This window comes from Pleurodeles waltl, chromosome 4_2 (genome assembly GCF_031143425.1).
Source record: "Pleurodeles waltl isolate 20211129_DDA chromosome 4_2, aPleWal1.hap1.20221129, whole genome shotgun sequence".
Classification (NCBI taxonomy): Eukaryota; Metazoa; Chordata; class Amphibia; order Caudata; family Salamandridae; genus Pleurodeles; species Pleurodeles waltl.
In genome coordinates, this window is record NC_090443.1 from 130,310,874 (window position 1) to 130,324,595 (window position 13,722).

Here is a 13,722-nt window from a genome sequence, read left to right on the forward strand (position 1 = left end):
AGTTACCTTCTTCACCATTTTTTGTGGTGTTTGTTCTTGTGTTTGGAACTCGAGTCTCCTTTTTCTCCTGATTGGGGGAAGAGTGCTGATCTTCCCTGTCCCACTTTGTATGAAGATCCGCTTTTGTGTGTGGTCTACATCAGTGGTCTGTAAATCTTCTTCAAATCTGTGTTTGCGCATTTGAGAGGACAGTGATTGTTCCTCTGTATATGAGCTGGCAGTTGGTTTGGTTGCTGGTCGTTTTGGCACCGAAACTGTGTCTCTGCTTGTTTTCGGCCCCGAGGAGAATTTTTTCTTTTTCGGCGTCGAGCTTTCTCGGCGTCGATCTTCCTCGGTGCCGCTGTCTCTGCGTCGAGCAGCTTCGGTTCCGCTGTCTCGGCGTCTATCTTTTTCGGCAGCACTTTCTCGGTCCCGGGATTGCTGCGTGCCTGTGTCTCGACCCGAGTCGGACGATCTCGGCACGAGTTCGGCCTTTTTCGGTGCCGATGGACGGTCACCTACTTTATGGGTTGAGCCATGGCCTGTTGGCAGTGGCGTCCCCTGGGCCTTGTCTGTTTTCTTGTGTGGTGCTTGCTTCGACGTCTTACTCACGGTTTCTTTGACGTCGAATTCCTCCGAGTCCGATTCATGGATGGAGAAGGCTTCCTCTTCTTCTCCTTGTCCCTCGAACTCTCGGTGTCCTGTCGGCGTGGACGCCATCTGCAATCTTCTGGCTCGCCGGTCACGGAGCGTTTTTCGGGACCGAAACGCACGACAGGCCTCACACATTTCTTCCTTGTGCTCGGGCGACAGGCACAAGTTACAGACCAAATGTTGGTCTGTATATGGATATTTATTGTGGCATTTAGGACAGAATCGGAACGGGGTCCGTTCCATCAGTGTCGATGTTACACGCGGTCGGGCCGACCAGGCCCGACGGGGGATCGAAATTACCCCGAAGGGCTACCGGAGCTCTTCACGATTCGGTGTCGATTCTATTCTTACCCGATACCGAGCGAAACAATACCGACGTAATTTTCCGAAGTTAAGACTATCTTTCCGTCCCGAAACCCGGAGCGAAAAGGAACACGTCCGAACCCGATGGCGGAAAAAAAACAATCTAACATGGAGTCGACGCCCATGCGCAATGGAACAAAGGAGGAGGAGTCCCTCGGTCTCGGGACTCGAAAAGACTTCTTCGAACAAAAACAACTTGTAACACTCCGACCCAACACCAGACGGCGGACTATGCACAACATGTGTATCTGCAGCTACACATGCCACCGAACATATATTTTTCTATACAAAAACCTATTGGCCTGGAATTGTCTCTGAGTGTGTGTTCCTCATTTATTGCTTGTGTGTGTACAACAAATGCTTAACACTACTCCTTTGATAAGCCTACTGCTCGACCACACTACCACAAAATAGAGCATTAGAATTATCTCTTTTTGCCACTATCTTACCTCTAAGGGGAACCCTTGGACTCTGTGCATACTATTCCTTACTTTGAAATAGTGCATACAGAGCCAACTTCCTACAGTTTGCTTTTTGTTTTGTGTATTAATTGGGATGACACCTTAACCATGTACATGCTATAAAGATTAGCTATTGCTATTGGACCAAGCTTCACTCATCTTAAAGTGAATGCTGGATACAATATATATCTATAGGGGATATATTTGCCTCCCTGAATATCCATCAGAGAATCCTGTTTTGAGAAGTCAAGAATAAAACCATGGCATCTAAATTGCGACAGATTGTCATCATCTAATAACGATACATATTTGGGCATTTTGATAAACAAAAGTTTACTTGGCAACTATATCACAGCAAAAGGCAGTGTCCTAGTTAGTGCACTCTACTTACAAGATGTAATGCTTGACAAGGTGACTTTTTTCCAAAATTGACAGAACAATAAAACTTGAAACTGGTGCCCGTGATTTTTTTTATGGGGCGTCAGCTTGCATAGGCTTTGATGCTGCATTATATTGTATCTGTATTTATATAGTACTTTCATAACCCTTTTAAGAAGCCCTAAGCACTTTCTGGTGACCCGACTACATTATTTATGTGGTGCTTCACGCCACTGGAGAAACCATGAAACACTGATTTGGATCAGATTCCTTGGCACCCTTCAGACTACATGGATGAAAATGTGCTTCTTTTGTATGGTTTGGTCTACGTCTTCCTTTTACTTGTTTAATATTCACACTTCTCGACATGCTATTACATTCTGCCTGCAAGGCCAACTACAAGTGGTGACTAAATTTATCAAATTTATATAGATTTATGACATTTCTGAACTGGGTGGATAGGTTTATAGCAAGTCCATTTGAGTAATAGCCAATTTCGCTTAGTTTATGCCAGATTTGCACCAGCGCAGTCTGTCATCTCATGATCTTAGTTAAATAGCAACTTACTGTCTAATGCATTCACAGAAAATATGTTAATTGGAAATTTACTAACAGGGTTTTTATGCACCTTGATCAGGCATAAAGTATGTCTTTTTTAAATTTTGTTTAAAAAGGGAAAGTACTTTTTGTTTGTATGAATAATGTGATCCCTAGTTTTACTGTTCTATTTGTTAATTGTTTAATTAACTGAATTACAGATAAAGTAGACATGTTTTAGGATGTCCGTTTTAAAGGCTGGATTAAGAAAACACAAATGAAGGCACTTCCAATGTTCTGGGCACATTGAGCACACAACCTTCAAAATCTGGAAAGCTGAATTTCCTTTCGCTGAGTTTTGTCTCCAAGTTGTGCATTATCAGTCTGTGCTGAAAGAGGCTGGCCCGACTCAATTAATGGTCAGTGGATCACTAAGGAAATAATGTATTCCACCTTTCATAAACTGCAACTCAGTTAGTGTCCACTTTTGCAACCTCCAGATTCTCTACCTGGGAGCGGTATCCAGCCGTTACTGTACCGGAAAAGAAGCCCCACTGATTTTAACAGCTGCACAGCTAGTAGCCAGCTTGGACTGAAATGCATGCTAGCCATCCGCATGGTCACTGGTTATTGCATTTACGTGGTACTTGTTTGATGGACAGTACTCGGAGCCTGCCGTCGTCCTCCCACTTGCACAATCCCTCAGCAAGCAGAAGGGAAAAGGCACCTTTCCCTGTGCTGAGGGCGCTGCATGCCCACGCTACTCAGCACAGACAAATCCCTTCAGACCTGGAACACCCTCCCGTCTGACACAAGACAGATCCAGGACCTGCTCACCTTCAGGAGACACCTCAAGACCTGGCTCTTCGAGCAGTAGCCCCCCCCACCCCCCATCCCCCCATCCCCCATCACCTTGAAACCCTCACGGGCAAGTAGTGCACTTTAGAAATAGACTGATTACTCGGAGTAAAGTGACGTCATCCCATTTTCTACGTGGCCCCTGATTAATGGGCAAACCACACAGCCAAGGAAACCAGTAGTTCCCAATCTACATGTAAACATGCGTGGATTTTTAACGGATGTATGTTGTTAAATGCACAACCCGCCTTGATTTTTACCAAATATTCTTTGAGGAGAAGCCGTTGAATACCACCTCCCCCTGCCTGACTTTCTGTAGTAATGAAAGTAGTAATGTTGTTATGGTTTCCTTAAAATCAGCACTATAAAACATAAATAGTACCTGATAATGAGCCCCAATATAGGCTATATATACTCTCGTAATAAAGAGGTTCATATTTGGTCTTGGGTAGTCTTGTAGGATGTCCACGCTTGCTCTACGTGGTTGCAGAGGATGGCCAGGTATCCTGATGAGGAGGTTATGTAAAAATGCATGATAAATTATGACAAGGTGTTCACATACTAGTACATCCCAATGTCATGCATGCTTGTAAGACGTTGTTTTGTAATACTTATAGGCTCTTACTAGTGTGTGGGGCAGTGAAGTTCTTGCTTACCTGGGCAGCACGCCACACCGTGTAGTGTGTTGTTGTTGTTGGAAGGGTGTTGTCTTTGTGATGTACAGACAAGACTTGAGGCACATACTAAATTTTATAAACCCATTTGTTCACAGTAACCATCACTTTATTTTGCAAAAATAGAAAATTCCTAAATGGTTTACAATTTTGAGACCGGTCAGCTGAAAACGCTTATATGAAAGACCGAAAGAGCTGATGTAAACACAAGAAATGACGGATTTCTCTGAAACTTTGCCGCACACAAAAATATCCCCTTACAAAACCAAAAAAAAAATATGAAAAACAAGACACAGGACGTTGGCCTGTGGCCTTTACTGTGCTCTTGATTTTTCGTTGGCAGCTAAATAAAAGCGTTGGAAAATACATATATAGAGCAGATTAATAAAAAGGTAGACGGCAATCTCTGGGGGAGAAAACACTTTGGTATTCAAAGGTCTGCAGAAACTCATGTAAACATAAGCAATAAATAACCAGCCACCTGCCCCGGGATAGCATGGAGATGATGGGCTCACACTTTGCCAAGGGAGATCACAGAAGTCTTCCGTTCCTTTTTCCTATTGGAGCACATAGGATGAAATGACCACGATGCTCTGTCCTCTTCACTACCTCGGTGACACCCCGTGTGATCCGGGCTGGAGACAGCCAACAGGAAAATGTAAACCTTACAGCCAACAAACTCCAGCAGACACCCAACACAGCACTCAGCATCTGGCGAATAACCACCGCTGAAGGGAAAGGTAGGAGGCGCAGCTCAGAGTAGAATGAGTGATCCATGTGATCTCACAAAGTGCAACTAGGGATAACCCCCTACTGACAGGCACAGACTGAGACCTCTGCAGAGAGACCTCTTCTTTGGAATGTAACAAGCTGCAAAGTTAAATGTAAGCATCAGACACAAACGGTTGGGGCTGAAAATTGGGTTGGAGGAGCATGGTCAAGCGAACAGGAGTGTTTTTCTGTTAGATGATTTGAACTTGGGGAATTGGGGCTGAAGGGGACAGAATTAGGGCAAATAAGCTGAGACTCTTAGAACTACAGGCAGGTCACTTGCTTGAGAAAACGATACACCCTTGTAGTGTAATATGTTGAAGTCATGAAGACGTAAGAACATAAAAACATCACCAAGACTCGCCCTAGCCTTCCTCCGATCTGGTGAGCATTAAGGGATCAAGTGTGATATTTTCGGAGTAGCAGGATCTGCTTGATTGGGACAGTCTCCCCTCTTCATTGTGGGATTCGTGGCAGAACTAACTTGATAAACTACATTTGCTCTCCAATAGAATTAGTTGTGATAAGTCACCTGAGAAATGGTTGGAACCCCATAAATGTGCACGGGCTCAGTGAAATGGGAATATGTGACTGTGGAATTCATGGGGCAAGTGACATGAGGAAGAGAAGGGGCTGAGTAAACACAGCAAAACTAGACTGTGCGAGAAACTGGCCCAGCAAAGATGCGAAACAATGGGACTCCACTGTAGTGCATGGTTTCGGTGACCTGAAAAAGAACAAGACCGCATGAAGCGGCATGGCGTCAGTGAGTTCGATGTACAGTGCTTTGTAACATGAACAAGCTGGATGCCTTGGAAATACTTCGAGCCGCTGATGCGGCAAACCGTGTTCAATGGAAGAGGATGGGGCCAGTAACCTAAAAAACAAGTGAGAGTCCAAGGGAGTGCAGCAGACTGATTTGGAGGATCTGGCAGGCGACTATATTGTATTAGCAAAATGAATTTAAAGTGATTGAAGTGCTTGAGAACACATAAAAATGAACCCCAACTCTCTTTAGTATGACATTAGAGATATGAGAAAAAGTGAAGACGGGAGTACCCTTGATTGTGGAGCCCATCTCCCATGACATGCATGAGAGAGACTGCATCCACCGGTCTGTGGTCCTAGAAACCGGGGAGGGAGGGATGGGGAACTGGAGGCAGAGAAATACACGGAAGGTGTAGTCTGTTCCTATTTGAGGTTATGGCTTTAGAGTCTTCATAGACATTTCCTATTCTGGGTGATATGTGGGTGATCTCAACGGCAGTTTGTGAAGCGCATTGAAGGCAACAGGTGAGGGGTAAGGCGTGGGGATATAATTAAGACCCAGTCTCTTCCTCTTGACAAAACCTATTCTTTGAACAGACTTCTTGTGGATAAGGAAACAGAAATTTCTCCTTGACACGTGGCATTGTGGGATATGGATGGCAGAGTTAACAAACCATTTGCATAGACTGTTGTGTCATAGGCTCTTCTTCTATAGACTGCTCTGACAAAACCTGCATGATCATTTTATGTCTAGTTGCCCTTTTGTAGTGCTATTCTAAGCATTTACTTACTCATCAGCCAGAAGTCTAATGAGACAGAAAATTTCATGCCAGACACTGCACACTCAGCTTCCATCATGGCACACCCTGCTGCTCTTTGGTAGCATAACTAGGTTTTCGAATTCAAAACCCAGAGAAGAGGGCGCAAAGGAGACATCAGGTCCAAATAGATGTTGGTGAAGTTTCCCCTCTCCTTAACCAAACCCCCATCTGAGACTAGTAGGTGTAGGCAACCAAATCAGTACGCAAGAAGGACAGTCATAGCAAGTCCAGAGAAGGTGCCGAGAACAAGGAGGGTAGGTTGACGGCAGGGGGCACCTTTCATATAATGGTGGGAGCAGGATGGTCTCATGTAGGCCCTTCTTCTGCCTTAGCTTTCGGTCCCAGCCAGCATCTTTGGCAAACTGTAGTCTTTTGAAAAAAACCGAAGATCCTCAATTAACGGATTTTCTGGGTGGGGGCAGGATAGGAGCCTCATGCTCCAGAGACCAGCTGAGAACCCAGCACACTGAAGGACGAGGGGTGTAGTTCCACATCCAAGCTCATGTAGCCATCTCCAACCTTGGTTACTGTTCTCGTATACAGAGGTAACTGCTTTGCACATTTACAAAGAGGTTGGGGCGTGTATAGTTTGGGGTTAGAAACAGAGACAATAAAAACACAATGTTCTTTGTAACAAAATAAACCTGTAACATTTCTCCAATTAGGAGGCATTGCACTACTGCAGTCCTACCTCCCCATGGTCATCCGGGACTTTCTCCACCATGTTGCTGAGAAAGAGAGGCCCAGAAAACACACAGGGATGGAGGCCTTTGATTTTTCCTTTTTCTTCAGATCCATCCCTCTATACTGCAAGAGGGTCCATCAATACTTTGGCAAAAGCGGCTGAGGGGGCACAGGCCTTCACTCCGTCGTGGCCCCGGCCCAAGCTTCCCCGCTCGCGAAAAGTTTAAGGCAAGAGATATATATACCTCAAATCCAGACGATCCAGTATAAAAATGAAAGCAGTTTGTGTTTTTGTCTGGGATTCCCATAGTGCCCTGAGTGCCATCTCCTCCTGCTGAGGAAGATTATTCTTCCTTTGTGTTTTTGTTCATTCATGTTGGTAGAGAGAAGGGCAGGAGTGCTGGCCCCTTTCCTAGGTTTGCTAGGGGTCTTTGGTGCTAGTTTTCTCTGCTGGCTTTTCTTCCACCTTGATGGGCTTCTGTTCGGATTTGGGGGTCGGTAAAGCATCATCCTCAAACGCTTCAGGGTTTTCCAGCATCTCGCGTATGAGTGGTGGCATTGGGCCAGGAATCTCCATCTTTAGTGTTATAGCACGCTCCGCACCTAGTGGGAAAAATGGCACAGTATAAAAGGAGAGCAGCACAATGCAATTGTTAAATTCAGGCTACAACATCACACACACCCTTCCAGATACAAAAATCAGATTTCATAGGTTTGTTGGTCCTACGCTAGTCACAGTGCATTACATGCCAACACAAGAGGTTCGTTTCCAAACGTGTTCCACATGTAAATATGTAGTGTTGTGTATTGTAACTGTATTTGTGAAACCAGTCACTTACTTGTAATTCAGGTTTTGCAGCTCGACACTTCTAGATGCAAGTGCTTTGCACAATTCTGCCATCTACTAGTTGGGGCTGGAAGTGTCCTTGTTTTTCTAAAGCTTTGGTGCGCAGGAATCAGCATAGGCAGAACCCTTTTATGACATCAACCGGAATCCCACAATGTCATGTACGTGCCCACCATGTTCGATCCACCCCCCCTTCCATTAAACTCCTTCACCATTAAACTCCTTCAATGGGGAGCCTGGTGGGGCGCAAGTGAATCTAGAACAGTTTCAAGCTGTAAAATCATAATTACAGTTTAAGTGACTGATTATTTTTGCAGCATTAAATCGCTTCTAGATGTGCGTGCTTTGCACAGATTATGTAGTGGTATTACCTGCTTTGTGGCAATGGGTAGAAGAGGGAGTGGTAGAAAAATGTTTTTAAGTACACCTTGTCCAACTTCAACCTTCTGGCGTGACTGTAAATCAATGCAATAATGCTTTGTAAAAGTATTCCCCAAGGATCTAGTGGCTGCTTGGCATATTTCCTGAACAGAGACTTTGGCCATAAGAGCCGCAGTAGCACCCTTCTTCCTGGAAGAGTTTGCCTTGGGTTTGGCGAGGAAAAGTTTGTTTGCAAGTGAGTTGCAAGTTTCAACTGAATGGCTCACGAAGAACCGCTGCATTTCATGACTCTAGGACTCTTTTGGACACATTTGTGTGTTTTTGGAAGTGGCTGGTATAATGACAGTCTATGTGAAATGGTAGGAATGTTGGGTATATCCTCATTATTATCTTGTCCTAGTGTATGGCTCTTGCATTGTTAGTGCTCGTTACCTCACTCACTGGTCTTAGTGATGTGATAGTTACCAAGAACACCACTTTCAATGTAACATCTCTGAGAGCAGCCTTGTACAGGGTTTGAATGGTGCTTTCATTAACCCGGATTACACTAGGGTAATATTCCACTGCTGGGGAGGTACTTCCCACAGGGGGTGGGGGAGTCATGGTTAAGGGGGGAGGAAGGTGTGTGTGGGAGTGTCTGTGTGTATATGACCCACACTGTGAGGACTTTATCTATTGGTCCATGACTGAAGCAGACAAACACTGTTAGGGTCAGGACCGCAACCCATAGTGTGTTTAGGTAGTTTAGAGCGAGACATGGGTGTTTTTGCACACGTTAACCAAACACTACTACCTGGACAGGCAGGTCTGAAGGGACAGGTACTTTGCTCATTTGGTCCTGCAGCACTTCCTAGTATGATCTTAGTTCGCAGTCCACCTCCGGGAATGGTTTTGCTTGGGTATCTCTTCTAAGATAAGGAATCTGCAACTAGAAGTCTCTATCATAAGAACAAGTTACTTACCTTCGGTAATTAATTATCTGGTAGAGGCATTTTCTAGCTGCACATTCTTTACTGACCTACACATCCTCCCCGCTCTGCAAATTGATTTGTAGGCCCTTCCAGGGCCCTTTTTCATGAAGGTCATGAAAAGAAACTGAGGTCCAGTGCACCAGGTTGGTGCCTATATATGACCCCCAATGTCTGCAATGAACGCAGAGTCAACCAATGCCACCTGACAGCAAGCAGGGGTACTGCTCGAGAAAAATCTCTGGATCCAGACTGATGCCTGTGGGAAATTCTATGGTAAGGACTCTTCAACTAGAAGTCTCTTCTCAGATATGGGCAGTTGTCTCATAAGGGAAGCCTACTTATGTAGGTGGCTCATAACGCTCTGAAAAATTAAGAATATGACCTTTGGTGGGGGTGGCAGGTGGAAACAGCTTGAGATTTATGAGATCAGGTGCAAGGCATATTACAGGAAGATTATTTTATTATTTTTTTAAGTGAGCCATGAGGATCAAGTGGATTAAGTGGTGGATTGGATAACAGCTAGAGATATGCTAAAGAAGAAATTCTCAATTATGAAAATGAAGCCCTATCAAGCCAGCTCTCTAACTAAAGTTGAAAGTCAGCAATTTTGGAGCTAGGTCATACAGGCCTACCAGGCTTCCTACTCCCAGTGAATCCTAGGGTAAACCATCCTGAGGATCGGAGACAAAGTTGAATAGCGACTTTAGCTCAGTCACTGTAATAAAATGGGTAAACTACAATCACAATAAGGGGGCCCGCCACTTTGCAACTGAAACAGGTGATACATGTGACATGGCAAATGACACTGCATTCATGGGGGTGGGGGCAAGAGACAGAGATGAGTTTGTCTGTTCTGGACAGCAGGGTATTGAGAAAGAGAAAAGAGCAACAACTGACAAGTAAAGAGAGCCCAGTAAACACTGTAGTCCAAAGTGGCTCTTTACCCCCTCCTTCAAAGCCTGTTCTAACGCAGCACAGGAGGCTACCCTGAAGGGGGAGGGGCAGCAATATCAGTTTTTTTGGGAGAGGAAAGTCGAAGGAATGATCAGAACTCTGATGCACCCCCACTTCTTAGCCCGGAGTTATCTTGGACACATCTCAAATCTGAGCAAGAGGGCCCTGTATAGCTGACATCATCCTCTTCAAGGGTGCACAAAATGGCAGATCCAACAGAACTGAACGAATCAGGGGAGAACATTTTTGTATACCCAAATGAAGATTATGTTCTATAATTTGCTGGGGGTTGATATGGATACCTCTCGGGCTCAAGGTGGACAGATGTTTAGGGTAGATAAAGTAAATGTAACTGAGTTACTGGTATAAGGAGCTGCTTAGGGGATTGGAAGAGATTGTTGGGAAGATAAGTGTAAAATGGGAAAAGTACAATGGAATAAAGCTAAATAAAAAGCAATGGGAAAATATTTTGATTTTAGTTATTATAGTCTGATGGAGCCAACTTTTATCGAATGGCCTTTTTTAATGGCCGGCTATTGTACCTTACACACTAAGGTCCAGATGTAGGAAAACTCCTGCATTGAGACTCGCAATTTGCGAGTCGCAATGCAGGATGGTGAGCAGTTTTTTTTTGTAATGCAGCCTGTTTTCCATAAAGGAAAACGAGATGCATTACAAAAGGAAAAAATGAAACGTGTTAGTTTCATTTTTTCAGAGCAGGCAGTGGTCCATAGGACCACTGCCTGCTCTGAAAAAAAGAAAATTCAAGGCCATTCACAAAGGGGAAGGGGTCCCATTGGGACCCCTTACCTTTTGCGAATGGGTTACCACCAGTGTCTGGTAACTGCGATTGCTTTGTGACCGCTTTCGCGGTCAAAAAGCAATCCTGCATCACACTGCGACTCGCAAATAGGAAGGGGAACACCCCTTCCTATTTGCGACTCGCAGTCCCATTTTGCGAGTCGGTAACCAGGTTACCGACTCGCAACATGGGAATGGGGCATCGCGATGTGGGTTTTGTGCCCCGCAAACAGCGATTTTCGCTGTTTGCGACGCGTACAACCCTTTCTACATCTGGCCCTAAATCTAGGAAAAAATGTATTCCCTGCAGTATCTTGAAACTACCAAAAATGTTATCAGGAAGGGGGGGGGGGGGTGTTTTCATATGGTTTGGTTCTATTATCTAGAGACATTCTGGAGAGGGGTATTTCAGGTAGTGGGAAAGACAGTTGGGTGGGATATCTCTTCTTCGCCAAAGACGGATCTTATGGGGTTAGTGGAGGTTGAGAGACCGGAATACTATGGCACTGAGCACTTTATAGCAATGTTAGTACTTCGCTCTCTAGTCGCCTCCTATTATCCACCCTTCTGGTGACTTGAAGGTGTCTAAGTGGGAAGGAAAAATTTAGTAGGCTCATCAGAAGGAAGCCTAGGATCATTCCAGAGTTAATCGCTTAGCTCAATATGGTAGGGATTTGAAATCTTGGGACTGGGTTTTGTACTGGTTATGATGTTTGAACTAGCACTCACTTTATTGCTATAAAAGCACTTTGAAGAAGGTTAAGCTCTACAACTTTTTTTTTTAGATGAAACTTTATGTAAAAATGATATTTTGCATTAATGAATGTTTGTTGAATGGTCACTTTAATGGGGGGTGGGTAGATACTAACGGGAGTATCTTGGAGGAACACTCATTGTATTTAAAAGCTATGATTAGCCATGTAAAGCCTTTTATTAAAGGATGCATAGTTAATCTTAGAGTAAGGAGTAAAGATTGTCATAGTTGTTGGCGAGGTAGGTTTTGTCTGTTTTTTGCATTCAAATGTCAATTAAGGTATACAAGAGGCAATCTGTACTGAGGTTTAATTTGGAGTGTATAGGGTTCAAACAGTCGCCTATATGTTAAATTGTTTGGGTAGTATGTGGTGGCTTAAGATTTACTTTTTTATGATAATCAGCTAGTATTGTATTTTGTAGTTAAATGCCCATCCCACTAATGCTGTATAAAGAAATCAATGAAAATATATTTATAAAAAATAAAAACAATGCGCTGGGGCTAGAACTATGTCTTGATGGAGCTTGTATGCATTTTGTTATTTTGTCATCATGTTTTATACCTCTTCTATTTGAAAGCAGAATATTTTCTAGTGGTTCAACTCCATGCTTCCTTGACAAAACATGATGTAGCTAGCCTTTCGTAGATTAAGGTGTTCAAATTCGGCTGTTTCAGGAACCATGCTGTCAACTGCATTTCCCAAGGGTTTGGGTGGAATACCTTTTCTTGCTGCATGGCTAGAGTGTCCCTGTGAAGGGGAATGTAAACATACTGGTGTTTTGACAGCTGCAGTAGGTGTGGGAATCATAGCTGGTGAGGCCACTTTGGGGCAATGAGAATCATTGTCATATTGGAGCCTTGGAACTTCTCTAGAACAGCTGGGATAGGTGGAACAAGGAGAAAAGTCTATGCAAGTATCCCTTACCAGCCTATTGACTGGGCATTCCCTTTTGAGTGAGGATGGAAGGTTTGGATGCGTAGTATTGGCATTTTGTATTTTTTAGTGTTGCAATGAGGTCTATTGCTATAGTGCATTGCCCCTGGATTGAGTGTGTGGGTACCTGGATTCAAAGTTTTGGCATTTTGCGTTTTGTTTTGTTGCGAATAGGTCTATGTTTGGTGTTCCCCAGCGGAGGAAGTGATCCTGTAGGATCTGGGGATGAATTTCCCATTTGTGAGTTTGCTGGTGATCTCGACTGAGATTGTCGGCTAACTGATTCTGAATGCCTGGTCTGTATTGTGCTATTAGGCAAATGTGATTGTGAATTACCCAATGCCAAATCTTTTGTGCTAAGAGACACAACTGTGACGAGTGTGTCCCCCCTTGTTTGTTGAGATAATACATTGTTGTCATGTTGTCGGTTTTGACAAGGATGTGTTTGTGGGCTACCAGTGGATGAAATGCTTTTAATGCTAGAAACACCGCTAGCAGTTCCAAATGATTGATGTGAAGTTGTTTTTGTTGATTGTCCCATTGACCCTGTATGCTGTGCTTGTTGAGGTGTGCTCCCCACCCCATCATGGAAGCATCTGTTGTGATAACAGCTTGAGGCACTGGGTCTTGGAATGGCCGCCCTTTGTTTAAATTTATAGGGTTCCACCATTGAAGCGAGGAGTGTGTTTGGCGGTCTGTCAACACTAGATCTTGAAGTTGACCCTGTGCTTGTGTCCATTGTTTTGCTAGGCTCTGTTGTAAGGGCTGCATGTGTAATCTTGCATTTGAGCCAATGGCTATGCATGAAGATATCATGCCTAGAAGTTTCATTACAAAGCTTACTGGGTAGTGTTGGTTTGACTGTATGCTTGATCTTACATTTTGGAACGCTTGGGTCCTTTGTGGACTTGGAGTGGCAATTGTCCTTTGTGTGTTGAGTGTTGCCCCCAAATATTGTTGTATTTGGGATGGTTGCAGATGTGATTTCTGGTAATTTATAGAGAACCCCAGTTTGTGTAGAGTTTCTATAACGTATTGCATGTGGAGAAGACACTGTTGTTGAGTGTTGGTTTTTATTAGCCAGTCGTCTAAATATGGGAATACGTGCATGTGCTGTCTCCTTATGTGAGCG

General features: G+C 44.0%; 1 protein-coding gene across 3 annotated transcripts in view; it reads right to left on the reverse strand.

Moving 5' to 3' along the window:
- Positions 1-3,974: 3,974 nt before the first annotated feature.
- Positions 3,975-13,722, reverse strand: part of RARG (retinoic acid receptor gamma) — a 321,589-nt gene continuing 311,841 nt past the window's right edge. For all 3 annotated transcript variants that reach the window (XM_069230945.1, XM_069230946.1, XM_069230947.1), the window contains one exon: positions 3,975-7,551. In XM_069230945.1, coding sequence (XP_069087046.1) covers positions 7,370-7,551 — 182 coding nt within the window. In that variant the 3' untranslated portion in view covers positions 3,975-7,369. The remainder of the gene's footprint in view (positions 7,552-13,722) is intronic.